General features: G+C 48.3%; 10 protein-coding genes across 10 annotated transcripts; 5 read left to right on the top strand and 5 right to left on the bottom strand.

Annotated features, from left to right (window-relative positions):
* The first annotated feature begins 267 nt into the window (after window positions 1-267).
* On the top strand, window positions 268-1662 carry EJ05DRAFT_533675 (kinase-like protein). Its single transcript, XM_033749134.1, has 5 exons — window positions 268-409; window positions 462-769; window positions 806-883; window positions 928-1043; window positions 1089-1662. The coding sequence occupies exons 1-5, from the start codon at window positions 285-287 to the stop codon at window positions 1458-1460; spliced, it is 999 nt and encodes a 332-aa protein (XP_033596015.1). The 5' UTR covers window positions 268-284; the 3' UTR covers window positions 1461-1662.
* EJ05DRAFT_222359 (uncharacterized protein) lies at window positions 1536-2654 on the bottom strand. Its single transcript, XM_033739912.1, has 2 exons — window positions 1716-2654; window positions 1536-1655 (listed from the first exon to the last, which is right to left on the bottom strand). The coding sequence occupies exon 1, from the start codon at window positions 2401-2403 to the stop codon at window positions 1825-1827; it is 579 nt and encodes a 192-aa protein (XP_033596014.1). The 5' UTR covers window positions 2404-2654; the 3' UTR covers window positions 1536-1655; window positions 1716-1824.
* A 904-nt stretch (window positions 2655-3558) lies between these two features.
* On the bottom strand, window positions 3559-5207 carry EJ05DRAFT_523098 (mannan endo-1,6-alpha-mannosidase DCW1 precursor; the record flags this gene model as incomplete). The annotated part of the gene is made up of 3 exons (XM_033748793.1): window positions 4927-5207; window positions 4161-4864; window positions 3559-4113 (listed from the first exon to the last, which is right to left on the bottom strand). Exons 1-3 carry the CDS (start codon window positions 5012-5014, stop codon window positions 3559-3561), a joined length of 1347 nt encoding a protein of 448 aa, XP_033596013.1. The 5' UTR covers window positions 5015-5207.
* A 1034-nt stretch (window positions 5208-6241) lies between these two features.
* EJ05DRAFT_515018 (synaptobrevin) lies at window positions 6242-7416 on the top strand (the record flags this gene model as incomplete). The annotated part of the gene is made up of 3 exons (XM_033748575.1): window positions 6242-6349; window positions 6650-6881; window positions 6934-7416. 3 exons carry the CDS (start codon window positions 6242-6244, stop codon window positions 6954-6956), a joined length of 363 nt encoding a protein of 120 aa, XP_033596012.1. The 3' UTR covers window positions 6957-7416.
* A 543-nt stretch (window positions 7417-7959) lies between these two features.
* Window positions 7960-11288, top strand: EJ05DRAFT_515017 (bifunctional acetylglutamate kinase/N-acetyl-gamma-glutamyl-phosphate reductase). Its single transcript, XM_033748574.1, has 3 exons — window positions 7960-8091; window positions 8141-10812; window positions 10864-11288. Exons 2-3 carry the CDS (start codon window positions 8151-8153, stop codon window positions 10920-10922), a joined length of 2721 nt encoding a protein of 906 aa, XP_033596011.1. The 5' UTR covers window positions 7960-8091; window positions 8141-8150; the 3' UTR covers window positions 10923-11288.
* Window positions 11289-11931: 643 nt separating this feature from the next.
* On the top strand, window positions 11932-12898 carry EJ05DRAFT_505190 (ubiquitin-like protein; the record flags this gene model as incomplete). Its single annotated transcript, XM_033747678.1, has 3 exons — window positions 11932-12613; window positions 12687-12825; window positions 12877-12898. 3 exons carry the CDS (start codon window positions 11932-11934, stop codon window positions 12896-12898), a joined length of 843 nt encoding a protein of 280 aa, XP_033596010.1.
* Window positions 12899-13251: 353 nt separating this feature from the next.
* EJ05DRAFT_515015 (uncharacterized protein) lies at window positions 13252-15041 on the bottom strand (the record flags this gene model as incomplete). Its single annotated transcript, XM_033748573.1, has 4 exons — window positions 13252-14287; window positions 14335-14354; window positions 14414-14832; window positions 14891-15041. 4 exons carry the CDS (start codon window positions 15039-15041, stop codon window positions 13648-13650), a joined length of 1230 nt encoding a protein of 409 aa, XP_033596009.1. The 3' UTR covers window positions 13252-13647.
* Window positions 15042-15607: 566 nt separating this feature from the next.
* EJ05DRAFT_221889 (uncharacterized protein) lies at window positions 15608-16978 on the bottom strand. The gene is made up of 2 exons (XM_033739910.1): window positions 16512-16978; window positions 15608-16460 (listed from the first exon to the last, which is right to left on the bottom strand). The coding sequence occupies exons 1-2, from the start codon at window positions 16686-16688 to the stop codon at window positions 15780-15782; spliced, it is 858 nt and encodes a 285-aa protein (XP_033596008.1). The 5' UTR covers window positions 16689-16978; the 3' UTR covers window positions 15608-15779.
* Window positions 16979-17269: 291 nt separating this feature from the next.
* On the bottom strand, window positions 17270-18523 carry EJ05DRAFT_490235 (vacuolar ATP synthase subunit D1; the record flags this gene model as incomplete). The annotated part of the gene is made up of 4 exons (XM_033745860.1): window positions 17270-17353; window positions 17405-18297; window positions 18350-18438; window positions 18492-18523. 4 exons carry the CDS (start codon window positions 18521-18523, stop codon window positions 17270-17272), a joined length of 1098 nt encoding a protein of 365 aa, XP_033596007.1.
* A 256-nt stretch (window positions 18524-18779) lies between these two features.
* EJ05DRAFT_505186 (uncharacterized protein) lies at window positions 18780-20046 on the top strand (the record flags this gene model as incomplete). The annotated part of the gene is made up of 2 exons (XM_033747677.1): window positions 18780-18851; window positions 18904-20046. The coding sequence occupies 2 exons, from the start codon at window positions 18780-18782 to the stop codon at window positions 20044-20046; spliced, it is 1215 nt and encodes a 404-aa protein (XP_033596006.1).
* Window positions 20047-20087: the final 41 nt, after the last annotated feature.

Genomic DNA, 20087 nt, shown 5'->3' with positions numbered 1-20087 from the left:
TATTATTATTATATATACCTTTTAAAACCTTATATTATACTTATATAGTAACTCTACTTAACCTAGCTAATCTAATCTACTTAAGACTTAAGTAGACTAGAATAATCTATCTAGGTCTATTATAGTACCCTTTCTAATAAAGTACTTTAATAGTATAGTAAGTGGGTCTGTTAGTAGTAGTATAGATATATCACGGAATATAGATGACCCAGTGTATAAATGCAGGGATTCAGTCGCTCTAGTTCAAGACCTGGTTCTATTCTTCCTCCATCACTCCTTAAGTCATGACGCTGCGGACAGGGCAAACCCTCCAAGGGGCGAAAGGAGTGTATAAACTATTACATCCACTGAAAGGCTCCACTGTCTTCAAGGCTAGGATATTATCTAGCCCTTCGACACAAGCACAATGGTAAGACTATAGAACTTCACGATTACCAAGTTCATGCTCACTATCATTGAAGGGCTATCGTTAAGACCGCAAACACTGCCGTGGAGAAAATGTGTCTAAGACGAGAGCACCGTAACTATACGGTTTCCGAAATTGCGAGCAGTCCATATATTCGAGCGATGTATGACACTATACAATTGAATGAGCACGGAGAGGACCCACCATGCTTAGTATTTGAATGGACGGACCAAGACTTACGATCTATACCTGCGCCTACGCTTAGAAGCAATTTGAACCTGCCAAAGTTTGTGTCAAGGGCGGTCCTGTCGGCCCTGCAGGCTTTCAAGACGGTCAATGCCGTTCATACAGGCCGGTCGTTATGTCGTTAAGTCCATGAAGCTGTGCTGATTCAGTCAGACGTCAATCCAAATAACATTTATGTTACTGGCGTCGACAGCAGTGACCCGATCGTTAAATTGGGAGATTTAGGAAACGGTAAGAACATGGCCTATGCATGGATCAGGCTTTGACGCGAACAGCAATCAGGGCCGGTGTTGCACAACAGCGTCTACAAAGTCTACCGTGTCGAGCGCCGGAGATCTGGCGGGGTCATCCATGTCAGCACTCTTCAGATGTCTGGTCAGTTGGGGCTACTGTAAGCAATAGTGCCTGCGTATCTGAAAAGTTGCTAATGTAGTAGCTGACGACTAAATTATCGGGACTTCCCCTGTTCGGTGCAGGTGACAAGATAATAGAAGGTGAAACTGAAGCATGGTGTATTGCGAAGATCATCCGCCTCGTAGGACCTCTGGGTGAACCTATTGAAAATCAGGCTTACAAAGATGAGTTTGAGTTCGCAAAACAATTGGCGATAATGGACCACCCTCACGGTACTATGAAGCTTATCACTAGACGCCATTGGCGAGAAGAGTTGGAGTCAATTCCTGACCCTCCGATCTTGAAGGAACTCTTGGATTTCATTGAGTTCATACTAATTGTGGATCCTATTAAAAGACCCACAGCCTCTGAAGCACTGCTTCATCCGTATCTACAGCTAGTGGCAGAAGTATGATACATTTCCATTTGTTCTCTATCTATCATAGCTTGACGTGTAATTACAGTAGCGTCAACATCCCAGTCATCGGACTTTACAAGCAGGGGACTATCTTTGGGGACATGGCAGCCTCGATTAATGTCAGCAGTGAACTCGAATATGCCATATCCATAGCCGATGGACTCAGCTGTTGTTCCAAAAGGGTTTCTCCGACTAACGTGCCACCTAAGAGTTTTTAGTTTACTCGTATCGCTTCTTAAAATTCAAGCGTACCTGTTGCTAGTTGATATTTATACCCACATGACCTATAGTAATGTAAGACCCCAAGGCATCTTACCCAATAGTATTTTAATAGTATACTACCGCATTGAATATATAATCTCTATGAGCTTATATTATGTAGACTACTATCTTGGTTTTTCTGCAACAGCGGACAGCCTGCTTGCTGAACTGGCGGTGTAAGACTGATTTCACACCATTCTGCAGCTCCTCTAACTCCTCCACAGAACCACATCAGAAGTCTCAACAGCAGGAACGTTGCTAGCCGCATGGTAGCAAAGAGGAGAGCCACAGTCTGGGAATCGGCCTTGAAATCGACCACAACAGGCCGCGCATCGGTTGGCAACTCGGCATGGTTTTGATGAGCGTGTAACACAGCTATCCGAGCGTGCGATGGAGGTGCGTGAACCACGGCTTGTGTACGTCGCGGGGTGGCAGGGGCTACAGCGTTCGTATGAGACTCTGGTGGGCGTGCATGGTTCGGTGTTCGGTGTCTATATACTGCACGCTGTGCAGCCAACAGGGCATCAAATTTAACGCCATTATTAGCTTCCACTGGTGCAATGGGTTGCTCCGCTCGGGATCTGATGTCTCTGATCAGGCGAACCAGCTCTTGTTCATCCATACCGTCGACATGAGGGTCTGTGATGACGTTAGCGTGTTTGTGAGAGGGACCAGCCATTAGCAGGCGACGTTCAAAAGCGAGATGCTACCTGAAAGTGACTCGTCGTTAGCCTTCAGCCTACATAGCTTCGCCCTCATCACCCTGAGCGTCTCATCTTGTTTCTTAGCATGTCGAGCTAGCCTCCAGTGTTTAAGGCGTTTCCAATTTAGTTTAATATTCTTCCCAATGCCTATACGAGGCGGCATTTGCTCAGCTAGACAGTTTACTTGCTCCATCAACGTCTTGAGGTCATCGACACCATTGTACGATGCGAGAGATATCTCGGGCTGATCCGGGGAGACGTGGTTTTGATACTCTTGAGCAAGACTTGAATCAATGGTATGTATACGTCGAAGCGTTCTGCCGAGATCACGTTGCTGCCGTTCGACATTACGTTCGAGTCCTAGGGTTGTAAAGTACTGTGATGGATAGGTTTTTAACGGAATTGAATATGTAGGAGAGGAATCCATTAATAATATGGATCATATTTCCACCTGAGTGTAGCTTCCACCTGAGTGTAGCTAGAGGTAACTGGAAACGTCTGGTAAAGCTAGAATCGACACAAGGATATTGATAGAGTGTGAAGGTGAAAGAGGAGATTGAACCGACCACGTACAGTGGGCCATCGAAAAGGCAGCGACGATCCACGTAAGGACTAAGCACGACTGCCCAATCCCCCTATATTGGAAGACCTTGCGTTTCGAACTGTTGCGTCTCGAACTGAATAGGTACATGATGGCACTGATGCTAGCTCAGTTGGAACCAGGAAGCCCTTGAATGTGCTGATCAAGGTTTCGTATCCAATTCGGTGTGTCAGTACTGCATGAGACTTTGCCAGCCGTAGCGAAGAAGCGTGCTAAGTCAATTCAGAGCACCTGTTCTTCTTGGAACGTTCAAGGGCTTGAATCGTAGTAGGAAAGCTTCGATCAAGCGTGACAAAATATGTTCCGTTTGCACATAGTTCACGATTGTCAAGCATGTACACGTGTCATTGTAATCCAAAGCCATACATACAAACCGGTTCGCCTGATCAGCCCATACCTGTGTTCCCTACTGAAGTTTGGCAAGCCCCTAAATAGGTGCATTAACATGACGCCACTGACTATCGGCGACAAGAAGATAACTTCGTTCCGATTCATGGCATAAAAGAAAGAGATTCGCGCCAGCGCAGTTTTAGTACGCGATCATCCAGTAGGCCCCGGCAAGTATTCCGACGAGAACGAGCGTTGTTAAGAATCCAGCACCAGCCTTATCACCAGCCGTGACCTGCGAGAATACAATAGGCGAGTCTTTGCTGTCAGCGCCAGCATTAGGGTTGCCGATACTGGTACCACCGGTCGTATTGGTCAAAGGTGGACTAGAGCTTGGTGCTAACAAATTCTGCATCACCTCCAGTGCAGACATCTGCTCACCAACTCCGCGGAGTCCATCGTCAGTACCTGTGTACCACACCTGGCCACATGTTCCATCATCAGCACAAACTTTAGCGGCAGCCGCAGCTGAAGCCTGCAGGATGGGCATAAGTGTTTCCTGGGTATAGGGAGCTACTTGCATGGTAGACCCAATCCAGCGGGCGAGGTACGCTTTAAAAGAACGCTGGTCTTCGTCGCAGGTATTGTGGGGTTCACAAGCAACTTCATAAATGACGTTGTTGGCGTCTGGCGAAAGGAATACGCTAACACCCTTGATAATTCCGTCCAGACGGCTCTTCCACGTTTCAGACTCCGTCTACTGAAGTTAGTGCAGCGCTTGTACACAGTATATCAACGACTTACGTAATTGTACATGTGTGCAGCTCCAAGCATGAAGATCCCGGCGTTGTATGTCCACTGAATGTGATTGACTTCCGAACAATTCTTCAAATCGTCGGACCCGTCGAAGAAATGAACAGTGTCGTCAGAGAGGCTGATACTACGAACCCAGTCCCATGTTTTCTCGGCCCAGTCTGAATACGTGTTGTTACCGGTGTACCTGGCGAGACGGGCAGCAACGTTGAAAAAGCACCCATTCGAGATTGTGTTCTTATAGTTGTATCCGTTGTTGAAGGTGAAAATTTGCCACCTCAGACCACCACCGCATGTGGTTGTGTCCCAACGCGACGCTTGAGTGTTGAAGACGGCCTGAGCTAGGGCGAGCCATTGGGGCTGGTCCGCTGGAGGGTCTTTGAATCCACGCTCGGCTGCACTCATAGCAGCCATACCCCAAAACCCTTGATCATCATTACCAAGTGACTGGCTTTGATTTACAGGCATGTAGTCGTCATCTTCTCCCGTTTGATGCAACAGAGCCTGAAATATGATTTCGTTGTATTGATCGTCTCCGGTGTAATGCCAGTAATCGATCAGGGCGTTGAACATGGCGCCAGCCTCCCACCAGTAATAGGGATCTGGGAGATTGCCGGGTACATCGCCAGGTCGGTATCCGGTGTAGTAGCTGGTAAGGCCCTTGGCGACAGCGCCTGCGGCGCTCTTGACCGAATCTGCGTATCGAGCATATCAATTTAAGAATCTTTGCTAGAGCACTGCATCCTGGGGTTCTTACCAGCGCTGTCAATCGTCAACGAAATGGCGTCGGCAGTTGATGCAATAAACAGAACCGCACCGAGCACTTCTGGACTGAAGAGCTTCATGTTACCAGCTGGGTTCAATTATTGTTGTGAAAATTCGCCTTTCTTATGTTGCGAAACGAGATGCGCAGTATGGTGTCTCGTCGAAACGCTGCGGACCAGCCGACTCGGGAATATCTCTAACACACGCCCGCAAACGCGATGATTCGTCAGAAAGATGTCCGTCGAGACGCGAAACTATTTTGCGTCGACGTAGTGTTTGTTTCTTGGCGTAAGGAATGGAAGCCGTGAAGAGTTCGCAAAGGCAAAGTGGGTGGTGACGCGCGGTCGTTGGCCGGTGAACGAAAGTTGGCCGAAGAGTGGGTGAGTCGGCCAAGCCTAAGCAAGGACCGTATAGATTTCGCGATATGTGCTGGTTGTAGTTGTAATAAAGGAGCGTGATTTGTCGTTGGATCTGTAAAGAAGAGAACAGAGGTAGAGGGATGGATCTTGCTTAGATGGGAATCTGGAGGTTCTCCTTTCTCCAGTTCCCGCCTAATCTGGCAGCTGATCAAAGCAGCGCCACCCAATATAGAGGGCTAGTAAGCCTAAAAGAGAATATAATACCAAAGGTAATTAATCAAATACTACTACGACTTGCTGGACTAAGGCAAGCAATTCACTCTACTGTACTTCCTTTACACCTGCGGCCAAGCTAATTAATTATCTGTCCTGGGCGGAACACTGAACTGCTGCATTCATTGTGGCTGTGTTAATATCCTTGCCACTTCAGCAACGCCGGAAGACAGTGACGACCTCTCCAGCCTGGCTTAGAAAGGCTGTTGTGCCTGAGGCCCTGAGCCTAGGTTGCTTTGTCATAAATTGGAGTGCTCGCGCAGCTAATGCTACCACATACACGTGATGTCTGTGTCAGTATGCTTGACCAAGCAGGAGCTGACAGTAACATTCTACGTTTCTGCAAGTACTACTTTTCACGATAGTGCCCCTGTTCAACGAGTACAGTTGGAGGGCCAAATTTCAGCAGCACTGGTTGTGAGTAATTTACATGGAAAGGTACCTGTCTCGACTAGCTTGTGTAATGACCGTGCCCGGGCGCAGGCGTCGCAGCAACCCTAAAATAAGACCAAGACCCATTCAAGGCACAGCGACATCTTCCCAACCTCCAACGTCAGCGCCTTTCTTTCATATCCCATCATCACAACCGCAACAACTCCACCGCGCATCATATCTAGTCACTCTGAATAGTACACGAACCCGAAAAACTTTACAGAAATACATAATCCCAGCACGATGTCCGACCGCGAGCAACCTTACGACCCCTACATCCCGTCGGGAGGCAACAACAATACCGGCGCAAGCCAGCAGGGCGGCAACACTCGTACTGCAGCGCTCCAGGCCGTAAGTATCTCTAGATGATTCAATACCTTCCTTCACATATGGTGTATCATTTGGACCATCTCACCTTGATGGATCAAGCGTGCTACATACCTTTCGACAATCTTACGTTACAACACAATCTGAACAGCGTACAACATCAACCAAGGGCTGTAGCTCTATTCATACGGACTGTACCATACTATATCTTGTTTCTGTTTACATATACCCCGCTCAAGATGTATCAGCAATATTGGACTGGGATCGCCTTGCAGCCATGCCATGAATGAATGATACGAGGAGCAATAGCTAATTTTGCACCAGGAAATCGACAGCACCGTTGGTATTATGCGCGATAACATAAACAAGGTTTCAGAGCGTGGGGCACGCCTCGATACCCTTCAAGACAAGACAGACAACCTCGCTGTTTCAGCTCAAGGGTTCCGCCGAGGCGCGAACAGAGTGCGAAAGCAGATGTGGTGGAAGGACATGAAAATGAGAATGTGCTTGATTGCCGGTATCATCATTCTCCTTGTCATCATCATCGTTCCATCCGGTAAGCATTGCCATTCACTGCAGAGCGTGACTCACATTCTAACGCACCTCAGTTGTGGCTACTCGCAAGAATTAATGAGGCTTATCTGTCACTTTCATCGTTGTCGTACTCTACCTGTATCTTACCTACCCCTATTCACCGGCTTGCGAAGGGCAACGACCTGAAAGACCCCGAGAGCTCACACCAAGGGGTCTTTGGATATCTCGTTATGGCCTAGGCGAAAGGAGCATATGGGGGTTTCTCTATCAGCCACACACATTCGACTGGGACCGTAGTAGTGGTAAAACTACGAGCCAAAATATGTGTACCCAATCCTCGGTATCCATTTCATGATTTTAATGGGAATGCAATCAATTCTATGACATGTGCCAATAGCAACACTAATAGGGACCCGTATCCACACCCCCAACCCCTTCCTCAGACACTTACACATATGATTGTATCATAGTGTCCATTGTGATATTGCAGAAGATGTCGAAATTATATACATGGCAGATAATTGTGGCTGACAGGAAGAATGAGATACAGTACACGCCATTTTGATCTGAAGCGTTCAACTGATGGGACCACCGCGACAACGTTCCTGAAGCAGTGCTATGCGATCATCGTCAGACAGAGATTGTTACGTTCCATTGCGCCTTTCAATCGCCGCTAATAAGGCTCGGTCAGTGTTGATGGTTTGCGTGACGCATGCACCCCAATATGTGCAGGGCTAAGTGTACAAGCCTATGCTTAAGCTCTACGACTGATGAGCGTTATGCGAAAATATCAAAACTGCTATCGCTATATACAGGATATCTCTCGCAGTAAACGCGCTATGAGCTCACGATTTGGGCAAGCAAATAATGCCGCGTGTTTCCCAATCAGAGCAAGCGGCGGGGTGGTAAGACTTTGTGGAGAGGCGCCAGGAAGTTGCGATAACGGCGGGCCGTGGGCCTGCCGACGACCGAGAAAAAAACCTACACAGCCATTGCTCTCACGCCAGGTATACCAGTCACAGCACTTATATCTCACCACCGGGGCCCATCTTTGTAGCTTATTGATTCAAATCTCGAGTCTCAACGCGCACTCTCCGCTCACCCGTCACCCAAAGTCTTTGCTTTGAGGTGGAGGTCAGGAGAGCTTCTGCGTACAATCATCAGATAATATCTGTGAGTCCGTCTGTACATTGGCGTATTTGGTTGTTCCAAGCACTCTGAGCCAAATACTGGTATGCAGCTCCTCAGGGTCAACTTCAACTTGCAATTGACAACTTAGAGTCTCGTTACAATGCTGTCCACTCTCCGGTCCAAGACTGTCCCAGCGGCAGCTCGCAATGCGTTCAGAGCTACTGCCCAATCCCTCCCACGAGCTGAATACACAACCGTCAAAAGCTCGACGGCTATCTCGCTACCGCAACACCAGATCGTCCAGAAGCGATTTCTCAGCTCCTCAATTAAGCAGAATGCCGATCTCGGGCAAACTTCAGCTCGCCTAGCCATCCTAAACATCCTCGAGAGTGTTAGTTCGAAGAGAGAGATTGAACAATACTTGTCGCAGTTCAGATCTGTATCCTCGCAACAGTTCGCTGTGATCAAAGTGGGAGGTGCTATTCTCACAGATCATGTCGATGTTCTATGCAGCGCGCTGAGAAGTCTTTATGTCATGGGACTATACCCTATAGTTGTACATGGCGGAGGGCCCCAATTGAACAAGATACTCCAGGATGCTGGTGTTGAGCCTCAGTTTGAAGAGGGAATCCGTGTTACCGACCCCAAAACGCTTGGGATTGCAAGGAAACTATTTCTTGAAGCCAATATGGACTTGGTTCTTAGACTTCGTCAGGAGTATGGTGTGCTTGCACGCCCGATCACGTCAGGCTGTCTATACGCGGACTATCTGGATAAGGAGAAATGGCAATACGTCGGTAAAGTGAGCAGCGTGGATACCCGACCAATTGAGGCCGCCATCGCTTCAAGAGAGCTACCTATCCTGATGTCAATGGCTGAAACTCACGAGGGCCAGATACTCAATGTCAATGCAGATGTCGTGGCTGGAGAGCTAGCGAGAGCTCTCGAGCCTCTGAAGATTGTATATCTCTCGGAAAAAGGAGGTCTGTTCGACGGCAACACTGGGAAGCTTATCTCGGCGATCAATCTTGACGAAGAATACGAGGGTCTAATGACCCAGCCGTGGGTTAGACATGGCACACGGCTAAAAATTAAGGAGATGAAGCAGTTACTTGACGACCTGCCGAAGACTTCGAGTGTCGCAATCATCCATCCATCCTATCTTGAACGGGAGCTTTTCACACATACTGGTGCCGGAACCCTAATTCGTAAGGGGAACAAGCTGTCGACCGCGACTTCTTTCGAGGATTTCAATGATATCAAGACATTAAAGACTGCTCTGCTCCGAGACAGAGAGGGTCTGGATGCTGAAGCAGTTGTTGACCGTTATGTCGAGAGCCTCAAGACTCGTCCATTCAAAGCTTTCTTTGACGACAGAATGGAGGCTCTCGCGATCGTCTTCCCGCCCACAGACAATACGTCAATGGCTCATTTATCTACATTTACTGTCACAAAGTCTGCGTGGCTAGCAAACATCTCAGACAACGTCTTCTCGAACCTACGCACTGAATACCCAAAACTGGTGTGGACTGTTGATGAGCATGACGAAAATCTCGGCTGGTTCGCCGACAAGGCGGACGGTACCTTTAGACACACCGGTGAGCTTTTGTGCTTTTGGGGACCGAACGACCCAAATGAAGCTGTAGCATTGATGCAAGAGTTCTCCCAACATGGCCGTCGTATGTTCGGAGATGTCAACCTAGAATCTCAGCTTCACCGAGCCGCTGACTACGCTGCCAGTCTTCGTGCAGGGGGGAGTACGCAACAAATCCGCCAATTCTCGTCCAGCACAAGGTTCACCCTGAACCCAACAAGGCGGTGTACAGCTTTTGGGCAACACATGCTGGCAACGCAAGTGCGTAACAACTCTACTACAACAAACCCAAATCCCCCTTTTGGCAAAAAGTTCAAGAGTAAGGACTGGCCTTCCAAAGTCGCTCTGATTGGAGCTCGAGGATATACTGGGCAAGCACTCATTGATATGCTCAACTCGCATCCCAATATGGACCTCCGTCATGTGTCATCCCGGGAGTTGGCTGGTAAAAGGCTTACTGGATACACTAAACGCGACATTACGTACGAAAATCTTTCACCGGACGACGTACGCAAGATGGCAGAAAACAAGGAAATAGATTGCTGGGTCATGGCTTTGCCCAATGGTGTCTGCAAGCCGTTCGTCGATGCTATAAATGAGACTGCTGGTTCCGAAACACTCATTGTTGATTTGAGCGCCGACTATCGTTTCGACCCCTCTTGGACGTACGGTTTACCAGAACTTGTTGACCGTCGCAAGATTTCCGAAGCAACTCGGATTTCTAACCCAGGATGCTACGCCACCGCTGCACAGCTGGGTATTGCGCCACTACTAGACTTCATTGGCGGCGAGGCCACTGTTTTTGGTGTCTCTGGCTATTCCGGTGCCGGCACCAAGCCAAGTCCCAAGAACGACGTAGAGAACTTAACTAACAACCTCATTCCTTATAGTCTGACTGATCATATCCATGAGAAGGAGATCTCGATCCAACTCGGCCGTTCAGTTGCCTTCATTCCCCATGTAGCAGTATGGTTTCAGGGTATCCATCATACTATCAATATTCCATTAAAACAAGAAATGAAGTCTCGTGATATCCGCCAGTTGTACCAAGACAGGTTTGCTGGAGAGCGGTTGATCAAGGTTATCGGCGAATCTCCGGTCGTCAAGAACATTGCTGGAAAGCACGGTGTCGAAATTGGTGGATTTGCTGTTCATAGCAGCGGCAAAAGAGTGGTCGTCAATGCGACGATTGACAACTTGCTCAAAGGGGCAGCCACTCAATGTCTACGTAAGATTGCCACGTCCAACTAAAGTGTCTTATGCTAACAGTTCGCCGCAGAAAACATGAACCTCGCTCTTGGCTATGGCGAATACGAAGGTATACCTATTGATGTATGAGAATATCTAAGCCTTATGCTGGCGCCAATATGGAGCGTATCTGGAGTCTTGGGAAATTCTTCCTTCAGTTGGTGTGATTTAAACTATTGTTGTTGTACATAGCTTCGCCAGTATCAGCTCCCAAGAGGACAATGACGTCTGTCGACGGGTAAATCCTGGTTGAATTAGCTTTGTGCAGCCAAGAGTCATGCAGTCAGTGTTGACCAGCACAGCTACCGTAAGGTTGTAACTACTTCGGCTTACTGAATGTATTCGTGATGTGTAGCAAGGTATACCTTATCACAGCTTATCCGGTTTTTTATTTATTCCAAAGGAATCATAAAAAGATGCAATGTTTTGTCTAGCGCCCGCTAGCGCCCTCACCAGAATCACGTCCAAAAACTCACCTGTTACCACATATTAAATTAACCACGCCCTTAATTAATAATTTGACCGATAATTCTGTGGATAATGAAGTTCCGTGTAATTCTATATACTTTTTACTATCTACAGCCGCGTCGTCGCGGACGAGTAGGGTTTATAAGCCTCTGGTGTCGCGTTTGGTGGTAGGTTCGAGAGTTGAAAATTCGCACGTCTTAGCCGTGGATTTTCCGGCGTGCCTTAGTGCCTTGGTGCCTTGGTGCCTTGGTGCCTTAAATTAAGACTGCACGCAGTCTGCCGGCCGCAGGCCACCCTAGTTTTATCTATTTTTATTTATAGATCGAGCTTTTATGGCTCTAAGAATTAGGCATGATGTCGTCTCATAAAACAGACATGGACTTTCCGAGAGCACTTCGGTATGCCATTTTTTTCCAAACTCGTGACTTCACTCATGCCTGGTTCACAAGGGACTACCGATAAGATAAGCGGGTAAGATCACAGTGACCGTTAACGAGACATCCATTAGTCTAGGAACAGTTCGCTGCCTGAAATGTGCCTGAATTGTCCCTCATGTCCTACCTACTACTGTAACGTCACGTCACCTTGCCCTGAACAGCTGGACACAACTACCACCTCACCACTCCTCGAAATGGCCCCTCGAACTGATAGTCAAATTGAAACCTCACGCGCTCGTTCTCGCTCTCCACAGCGATCAATCCCACGCGGCCCTCAAAACCCGGGCTATAATAGCAGTGGGCTTCGGTGGAAAGAGAGGCGCACTCGCGACGGTGATAGTAGAGATGATAAAAGTCTGAAGCGTGGATACAGATACGATCGCTCACCAAGACGTAACTCTCGGGATGATCGAGATAGTCGTGGTAGCGTGGATAGAGACAATCGCTATCGGTCGGGCAGAGATCGCAACGGATTACGAGACAGAGACGACGGCGGAGACTCGCAACACAACAACAATCGAGAGAACAGAGATCGCGGCGACACATACCGCCCTTCACGTCGCGACTCAGGTCGCCAGAATAACCGCAGCGCCCGCTCTCCCGGCCCAGACCCCCAACGCCTAAATCAGCGCCAGGATCGCCAGCGTGACTTTTCTCTCAATCGCCCACCCAACACAGCCTCCAACTTCAGCTTGCATGGTGGCTCTGATAGTGTAAGCTCAGCTCAACCCGAAAAAATCTTGGACACGTCCGTACCTCCACCGCGCGCTCCCCCAACGACAGTAGCACAGTCGAGCGAGCCGATGATCGTGGTGACAGTGAATGATAGGCTTGGAACTAAGGCACAGATACCGTGTCAAGCGAGTGATTCAATAAGTACGCATGCAGCCCTCCTCCATGGAGAAGAGTGGTTGAGAAAACGAGTAAGTCAACGACTAACACGATTTAGAGCTATTCAAGGCCCTTGTGGCGAGCAAAATTGGACGTCAGCCGCATGAGATTATGATCAAGAGGCAGGGCGAAAGACCTTTCAAGGACGTGCTTACGTTGGCCGATTACAGTGTGAGCAACGGCGTGCAGTTGGATTTGTAAGCCAAAGCCTAAGCAAATGCGATATAAACACTGCTAACTCAGCGTAGAGAGCTCGATACAGGCGATTGATTGCCATCGAGTTGGAATGCACTCATTAAATGCTCTGGACTGCCAAGATAGTGAAGGCTAGATCCGAACCTGATGTCCCAATGCGGTAATGTGCACGACGAAGATCAATTCAAGACTGGGGAGAGTCGATGAAGCTAGACACATATGGATGTTTGTAATTTATTGCTTGGCTAGTCATGACAAAAGGCAATGATCCGAGAAGGACAGAGTACTTGACAATGCTTGGTGCTCGATAGATGAGTCTACCGATACATTGCTAATCAGGCATTACATTGATCGTTTCTCTTCTCGCTTCCTTGTAAAGCCCGACTAGCAAAAACGTTGTCGATCCTCGACGAATATCTTGATGCAGCCTCCTAAGGCTCTGAGGTTTCCTTTTACCTCTTGGACACAGATGGGAAAGAGACTATTCGTATATGAGTCTCATGATGGCATTGAAATGAGACCGAACAGTCGTATAAGAAATCCACCAAGTGCTCGAAACGAAGAGGTGGACACGTTCAGCCGACCGACCTCAACGCAGGAACGGTGGGAGTAGATGGAGCAAATCGTAACTTAGCCTCACATCACGCTTGTCGGCTTCGACATGCATAGTTTGATTTAGATACTCCTTCGAATAGGGATGCTCGAGCTCCAGACTGGTTGTCTCCGGACCTGCTATACCGCCACATCTCATGAAGTCTAAAATTGTCTTGACAGAATCGCGATCCCGGCGGCCACGACTTTTAAAGACTCTATGTTACTCATCTCTATCGAGAACATCCATGGCCGACTCTTGACGATAAACATCGTTCAGTCCGCTGCAAGGTTGCATGGCATCTTCTTCGCTTTTTTGGGGGTTTCTTGATCGACTTGCTTATGTTCGGCGCTGGTACTCTTGACTGCTTCAACTTCTTCGTACTTCTGCAACGGGTAGTGAATTTCGTTTGGTACTGATCCATATGAGCCTCGGCTGTCATATTCGGTGTGATGAAGCTGAAGTTCGGCAAGACTGTTTGATTGGCTAGAGCCGCCAAAAGTAGAGTCTTCTCATGTCCTGGGGCTTGAAGTGGGACCGCTTTTGCGCTATCCATTACCAAGTCTACGATATCTTTGCCTGTCCCATTGACTCTTTCTTCATCTAGGGCCTGAATTGCCGCCTTTCTCGCATCCGATATTTGCTGTCGAGTCAACCCCTTCCTTGCCAAGCCTCTCGTAAACCCCTCGAGCAGCACGTCTATCACGTCTACTCCCTGGTCACAGGCCATTGCCATTTGTTTGCGGATATCTTTGTAGCGGCGCACAACATCATTGCGGCTTCGACCTGGTCCCGCCAAGACATATGGATGGGGCTCGACGTAACCAGGGTCCTTAGGAATATTCGAGAGCACGACATGCTCCGGAAGATATCTATCGATGTTAATCAGCAAGTGTTTGTGTATACACGATGCGCCTACCGGTGGGCAAGCCATTCTGTCTGATGTAGAAGTTAACATGATAGAAAAGCAAGTGAGTCTTTCTATTGAAACATATTACCTGGTAATTGTACTCGTACCACTTGTAGCAATCGACAGGTTGACCCCATAGGTGATACGCAACGAGCATGCGCTGGTTGCGGGAGATACGTCCGCCGTCCTTAAGAATCGAACAGAAATAGAGAACCTCCCGGTCAATGGTCTCCAGGATATCGAAGCGATACTCGTAGTCACGAAAGAAATCCTCGAGTTCTTGATCACGCTTGTCAACGATGCGGGTGATATGGCAGTTCTCGTCCAAGGTGAAGTCAACTTCGGGGATAACACCAGGGAGGTAGCGACAAGGACGCGTGAAGCCTTTCAAGAAATGAAGGTACGCATTCAGCGGCGACGTACGATTGAACTCTTCGACAAACCTCGGGGCATGGTGTTCGAGCTCGGGATAGTTTCTCAAAAGCATATCAACCTCGATCAAAAAGCCTATGTTCAAGGAGCAGAGGAGTCAGAGCTTGTAATACCGTTCTGTGAGTAATCTTACCTGGCGAAATGCGGCGGCTGCTCAAGTAGTTGAGTAGCTCGCGGTCTCCACAGGCTCCAAGCCTGCGAAAGACTGGTCGTAAACTGCGAGGTGGTCTGGGGACAGATAGCTCATCATCTCGAGGAAAGTTGAACGCTGCGGAGTCAGACATTATACCAGGCTTCAGTGACCTGCACTCTGGATATGTGCGTTACGAATAGCGGCGAAGGATGAATGAAGATCTGATACGGTCACGAAGAAACATGCAAGACCAAGGCCTTGAAGCCGAAAGACGGAGAGGAAGAAGAGGGATGCAGATATGGAAGAAGAAGATAGAAAAGAGATTGAGCGGTGAAATTTCGTTGTTGTTATTGTATTGGTCGAAAGAGTAGAACGTACCTGATGAATAAGGTAAGGAGCAAGGTAGACGGCGACGAAGAGAGAGAGACGTACGGAACGTCGGCCTTGGTAACTGGACGCGCCTACCTGAGCAGATACTATCGCAGGGCCACGGTTGTTTGAGCTGAATAGGGAGGTGCAATGGGAGAAAGAAGTGCATCTATCCATCTAGGGGTATTTCACAAGTCATCCTCCAGTTTCGCCATGTAGAGTAACGTCTACCCCAAAGGCAAGTAAGGAGTGCATAATAATTGGACCATGGCCTAGTAATTCACATCTGCAAGGCAAGTGAATGCTGCCTTCAATTTAAGGGGTTAACCAATGTGTAGAGGCCCGATCTCCGTATTCTACAGGGTTGATATCAGACCCTAGGCTTTGCTTCCTTCGAGCACACGTAGATATGTAGCAGCCAACCATTATACTCGCACTTCGATATCCAGTCAATACCTGAATGTTCCAGCCACGCATGTATGGAACAAGCACGAATAGACCGACATGCTCAGCTCACTTCTTAGGCGATGCGAGGTATTACAAGTTGAAGACTGCCTTTTAACTGGTCGAGTAGCGAGCAAAGGTCTTCATGAGTAAGCCCATTCATCGCACATAGCAGAGCCGCAGTCCCAAACTGCTTCTTAGCCTCCTCCACTGTGATGCGCATATCAGGAACTCCACTACCACCGACCGCGTTGACGAAAGATTGCAAGTAGCTCTCATGGAAAGCTGGGCGCTGGATAAGACATTGAATACCATGTACAGCTGAACTCAAAGACGATTTGAGTAGAGGCTGATTCGACTTGGTAAACTTGTTGGACTTTCGAGGAGTTCTAGGTGGAGCTCGTGATTGCAAGCGAAGCTTTTCTATTTCATCGTCGAAGTCCTTGCGGACCTCCTTGCGCGCAGCACGACCGGCTTTTGTACGGGGCTCGATCGTCGCCATCAATCGCTTGATCTCAGCCCGTCTACCCAAATCCTCTGATCCTACACGGGCACCGGGTGTCATTTCGGTGCCTCGCTTTCGTTTCTGAGGGACCTCGTTGGAATCATGCTTACGCTTCTTGGGTGTCTCGGGCTGGACGATACCTCTGATCTTACGATCTCTGCCCGCGGCATTTTCAGATGCGGGGGTAGGCGAGTGAATTGGTTCAGAAGTTAGAACTTCCGTCACTCCAGGTGTACTTGGTGGGCTGTCTCGCTGTAGATACTCAGACCACAGGGATAAAAGTTGCAAAAGATAGTCACAAACCTTTATAGGGAATACAATTCTTCCCGATTCGTCTCGTCTGATTCTGTCACTGCCCTCACTGTTACTGTTGAGACGCGACCTCTCTACCGACTTCAGTGTTTTTCCATAATCGTGCGAAGAGCGTCGCCTCTTGTCTTTCCTGCCCCCTTCGGCGTTCTGGTGGTCGAGTTTACCCATAAGTGACAGATGAGAAAATGTTGTTTGAAGGTGGAAGAGCGAGAGAAGGCGAGCGAATTATGAAGAGTGACTTGAAGAAGTATAGTGGCAACCAAGTTCAACTTGAGCCAGGTGAACTAACAACAAACAATGGCGACTGAACGCTCTGACCACGTACAACGCGCTCTGAACAACAAAATAGCACGTGTATATTCTTTGACCATCCCTGGCGTTTTTGTTACAGCATAGGACCACTCTACGTTGTACATCATAGTGTACCTAGGGTGAAAGATTCGTTCTCTACTTACTTTAAGCATAACATACAAATGATCCCTACCTACGAATGAGAGTGTATAGGCGACGACGTGTTATGAAAGGCTGCCAATGGCCCTGTAATTGGACAGGCTCTCCACACACACAAGCCCACCCAACAGCGAGAATTTACCTGTTCTGATCGGCACCTTTGTAGCAACGCCACCATAGCGAGGGTGTATGTGCACTCCAGTGTGGGCAGTTTGTAATTCATTTGTATAGGCACATCTTGCCTTTCAATGGTCGCGGCGCCATACCTTTGTTTACAGCAAACAATAGCGCAGACTACCTCAAAATACACTTATGAAGTTTCCGATACGGTCTTTTTGGTTCTGCGCAATGCATTCCGCTATCCAGGTGATGTTCCGTATTTCCTACACGTTGAATTAGCCGAATTTAGTTGTTTAACTTGTAGTCGACCGTACCTGCTCCCTTAGCTTGACCCATGCGTATACTACAGCATGCGTGAACTGCCTAGTGAAGGCGAGTTTGCTGATCTCCATCTCCTTCTGGTAGAACAAATCTTCTAAGCTTTTATGAGAATCGCCACCGCCCCCTGACATGTTTCCGAGCGACGGGCCTCCACCGCTTAGGCCAGTCTGATCAAAGAAGCTTTTGTAGTCCCCAACACCATCGACGGCGATACGGACACCCTCGACATCGTCCGCCCTCGACAGCATCAGAGTGCCCTCCGGGTATAGCCGTCCAAAGTTAGGGTACAGTTTCTTTCTATCAGCCTTAGACAGCTCTGTGCCGAAGGAGTTCAGTGTGATGTTGATGCTTCTGCGATCTGCTTCAAATTCTAGCACCTCGCTCATGACCTCTGATGTAGGGGTCCCGGAAACTTCAGGGTCGCTATTCACCCATTGGTAGAAGTCCTCCAAATAATTCTTGTACAATGTATTCCGAATGATTTCGATGTTGAGTTCGTCCAAGTCAGAATGGCTGAGGGAGCCTTTGAAGTACGGCGCTAGTGGAGTCTCGACCAGGACAGAGTTGTATAATTCCTCGATATTGGTAGCGACACAAAGTACGGGCATCGTCTCGAACCAGCCAAGAGGATGACATCGATCCAACAGTTCCCTAGTATCTCGTTCATGCAACGTTCCCGTAATCAGCAGTGCAACATTGTCAATCATGTAACCGTAGGTCAGATAGTCCATGAACTTAGATAGGGACCCTGTTGAGTTTGCTTGGAGATAGCGGAACTCGGATACAAGCTTGTCTGTAGTCTTTGCGGCGAGAGCAGAAGTGGAAGGGTTCGGAGGTAGAGACGAAAGGAAGTCGCCGTAAGCGGGAGACAGCTGAAGCTTCACATCTGCGCAAAAGTGTCAGTCAGATACCGTACTACAGGAATGGCGATAGCATACCATCGATGGTCTCGCATTGCGTCAGGTTTCCGTAGTTCTGATTCGTGAGAAGAGCGTTGCGGTAACCTCGAACAATGCCCTCGACATAGCTGTACGGGCCTTGTTAGCCTCCATAACCTTAGCATAGCAGAGACTTAATTACCCATTCGTAACATTATAGAACATTCCCTCCATGATGGTGATCTGTGAAGGCGTTGATAGAAGCAGTTTTGACGTATTGGCTACCCTAATCAGTGGTCCTTGGGCTTAGGAATGACCAGGGAGGAAAGCGCACAGACCTCTATATCCCGGTCGGCCAAGAGTGTTAGGTATCCGGTACAACACCGAATTGCTCGGCTGACTATACTAGCATGCACATCTTTAGATTGAAGACTTTCTGGTGCCCTATGTTGTAATATGTTCTAAGATATCTGTAGACATAGAGAAAGGCATGGGAGCCGAACGGAAGCGTCACAACAAAACCAGAACAGGTTGCACTACTTGCAAACGTCGGCGGGTCAAGGTATGGTCCATTGACAACTTGATAAACGCCTTCGACAGTCTGATTGATCCAGTGCGACGAGCAGAAGCCAATGTGTGGTAGTTGCAGGAAACTTTCTCTGGATTGTCATTTTCGAGATGGGACCATAGGTCACGGAGGCCCATTCAGCTACCCAACCCCTGGAAGCGATGAATCTTCACTGTCGACTGGGCACTCATTCCACTTCACGACCCAAGACATGGAGCTATTACATCATTGGACTCTGAAGACAAGCTTGTCCATTAGTATAGAGTCCGTCTGGCAGGAATTTGTACCCGAATGTGCGTTCCGAAACACGTTTCTGCTGCGTGCGATTCTCGCCTTAGCGGCTAGTCACAAGGCATACTTACTTCGAAAGGAGACAGGAACCTCCAGACTCGACGGCTATTACCTGGCACTTGGTGCTCATCATATCAACCTTGCTACTGGTCCCATGAAGGATGCCCTGGAAAACGTCACCCAGGATAACGCTCCAGCAATCCTCAATTTCGGTAGTTGTAACTTTCTATACACTTTAGCCGCGTCGCATTACTACGATACCTTCAGCAACTACTTTTGTGGAAATCAGCCAGAAGATTCAGTTCATTGGCTAAAGATCTGGCATGGAATTAGGGTACTGAGACCCCACTGGAAATGGATTGAGTCCTCTCCTATCGCACGCCTACTTCCCAAACGAGATCTGCAAAGGGACTACATACCAGAGACACCAGAAGAGCATGATATCGATGGTCGGCTCCATGACCTGAAGAAGCTTTGGTCACGGGAGGAAGGATGTCCACGAGACTGCTCTCCTAAAACTCCATATGATGAAGGTCAAGTAGAAAGCTTCACAGTAGCCCTCCGCATGCTTAGGATGGCATTCATCTTCTCATCACAACTCCTACGTCGATTGGAGGCCCCACTCCAAGATCACAAAGATGAAGATGTCGAACGAACGTTTTTAGCGGCAATCATGACTTGGTTACATCAATTGCGCCCGGCCTTTGTTGCCTTGCTGGATCGCCAGGATATAGTCGCCTTGGTGGTCTTTGCCCACTATACAGTCTTGCTAGATCGGATGTCCTTCAAGTGGTATATTGAAGGTGTTCCACAGCAGATGATACAGGCTATATCCGAACAACTGGGAAGATGTGGGGCTCGGCACCTTATCGCGTGGCCGATTGAACGATTGCTCTAGAGTCAAGATAGTAAGGGGATCTCTGTTAAGACAACTCCACG

The sequence above is a fragment of the Pseudovirgaria hyperparasitica genome (assembly GCF_010093815.1).
Source record: "Pseudovirgaria hyperparasitica strain CBS 121739 unplaced genomic scaffold EJ05scaffold_20, whole genome shotgun sequence".
In the NCBI taxonomy this organism is placed as follows: domain Eukaryota; kingdom Fungi; phylum Ascomycota; class Dothideomycetes; order Acrospermales; family Acrospermaceae; genus Pseudovirgaria; species Pseudovirgaria hyperparasitica.
This window is presented reverse-complemented; position numbering and strand designations above follow the sequence as displayed.

Coding starts and splice junctions, on each gene's coding strand:
- EJ05DRAFT_533675 (XM_033749134.1), top strand. CDS start 285: ATGACGCTGCGGACAGGGCAAACCCTCCAAGGGGCGAAAGGAGTGTAT. Junction 884..927: donor ATTGGGAGATTTAGGAAACG/GTAAGAACATGG, acceptor TGACGCGAACAG/CAATCAGGGCCGGTGTTGCA. Junction 1,044..1,088: donor TCTGGTCAGTTGGGGCTACT/GTAAGCAATAGT, acceptor CTAATGTAGTAG/CTGACGACTAAATTATCGGG.
- EJ05DRAFT_222359 (XM_033739912.1), bottom strand. CDS start 2,403: ATGGCTGGTCCCTCTCACAAACACGCTAACGTCATCACAGACCCTCAT.
- EJ05DRAFT_515017 (XM_033748574.1), top strand. CDS start 8,151: ATGCTGTCCACTCTCCGGTCCAAGACTGTCCCAGCGGCAGCTCGCAAT. Junction 10,813..10,863: donor GGCAGCCACTCAATGTCTAC/GTAAGATTGCCA, acceptor AGTTCGCCGCAG/AAAACATGAACCTCGCTCTT.
- EJ05DRAFT_221889 (XM_033739910.1), bottom strand. CDS start 16,688: ATGGGTAAACTCGACCACCAGAACGCCGAAGGGGGCAGGAAAGACAAG. Junction 16,461..16,511: donor GAATTGTATTCCCTATAAAG/GTTTGTGACTAT, acceptor GAGTATCTACAG/CGAGACAGCCCACCAAGTAC.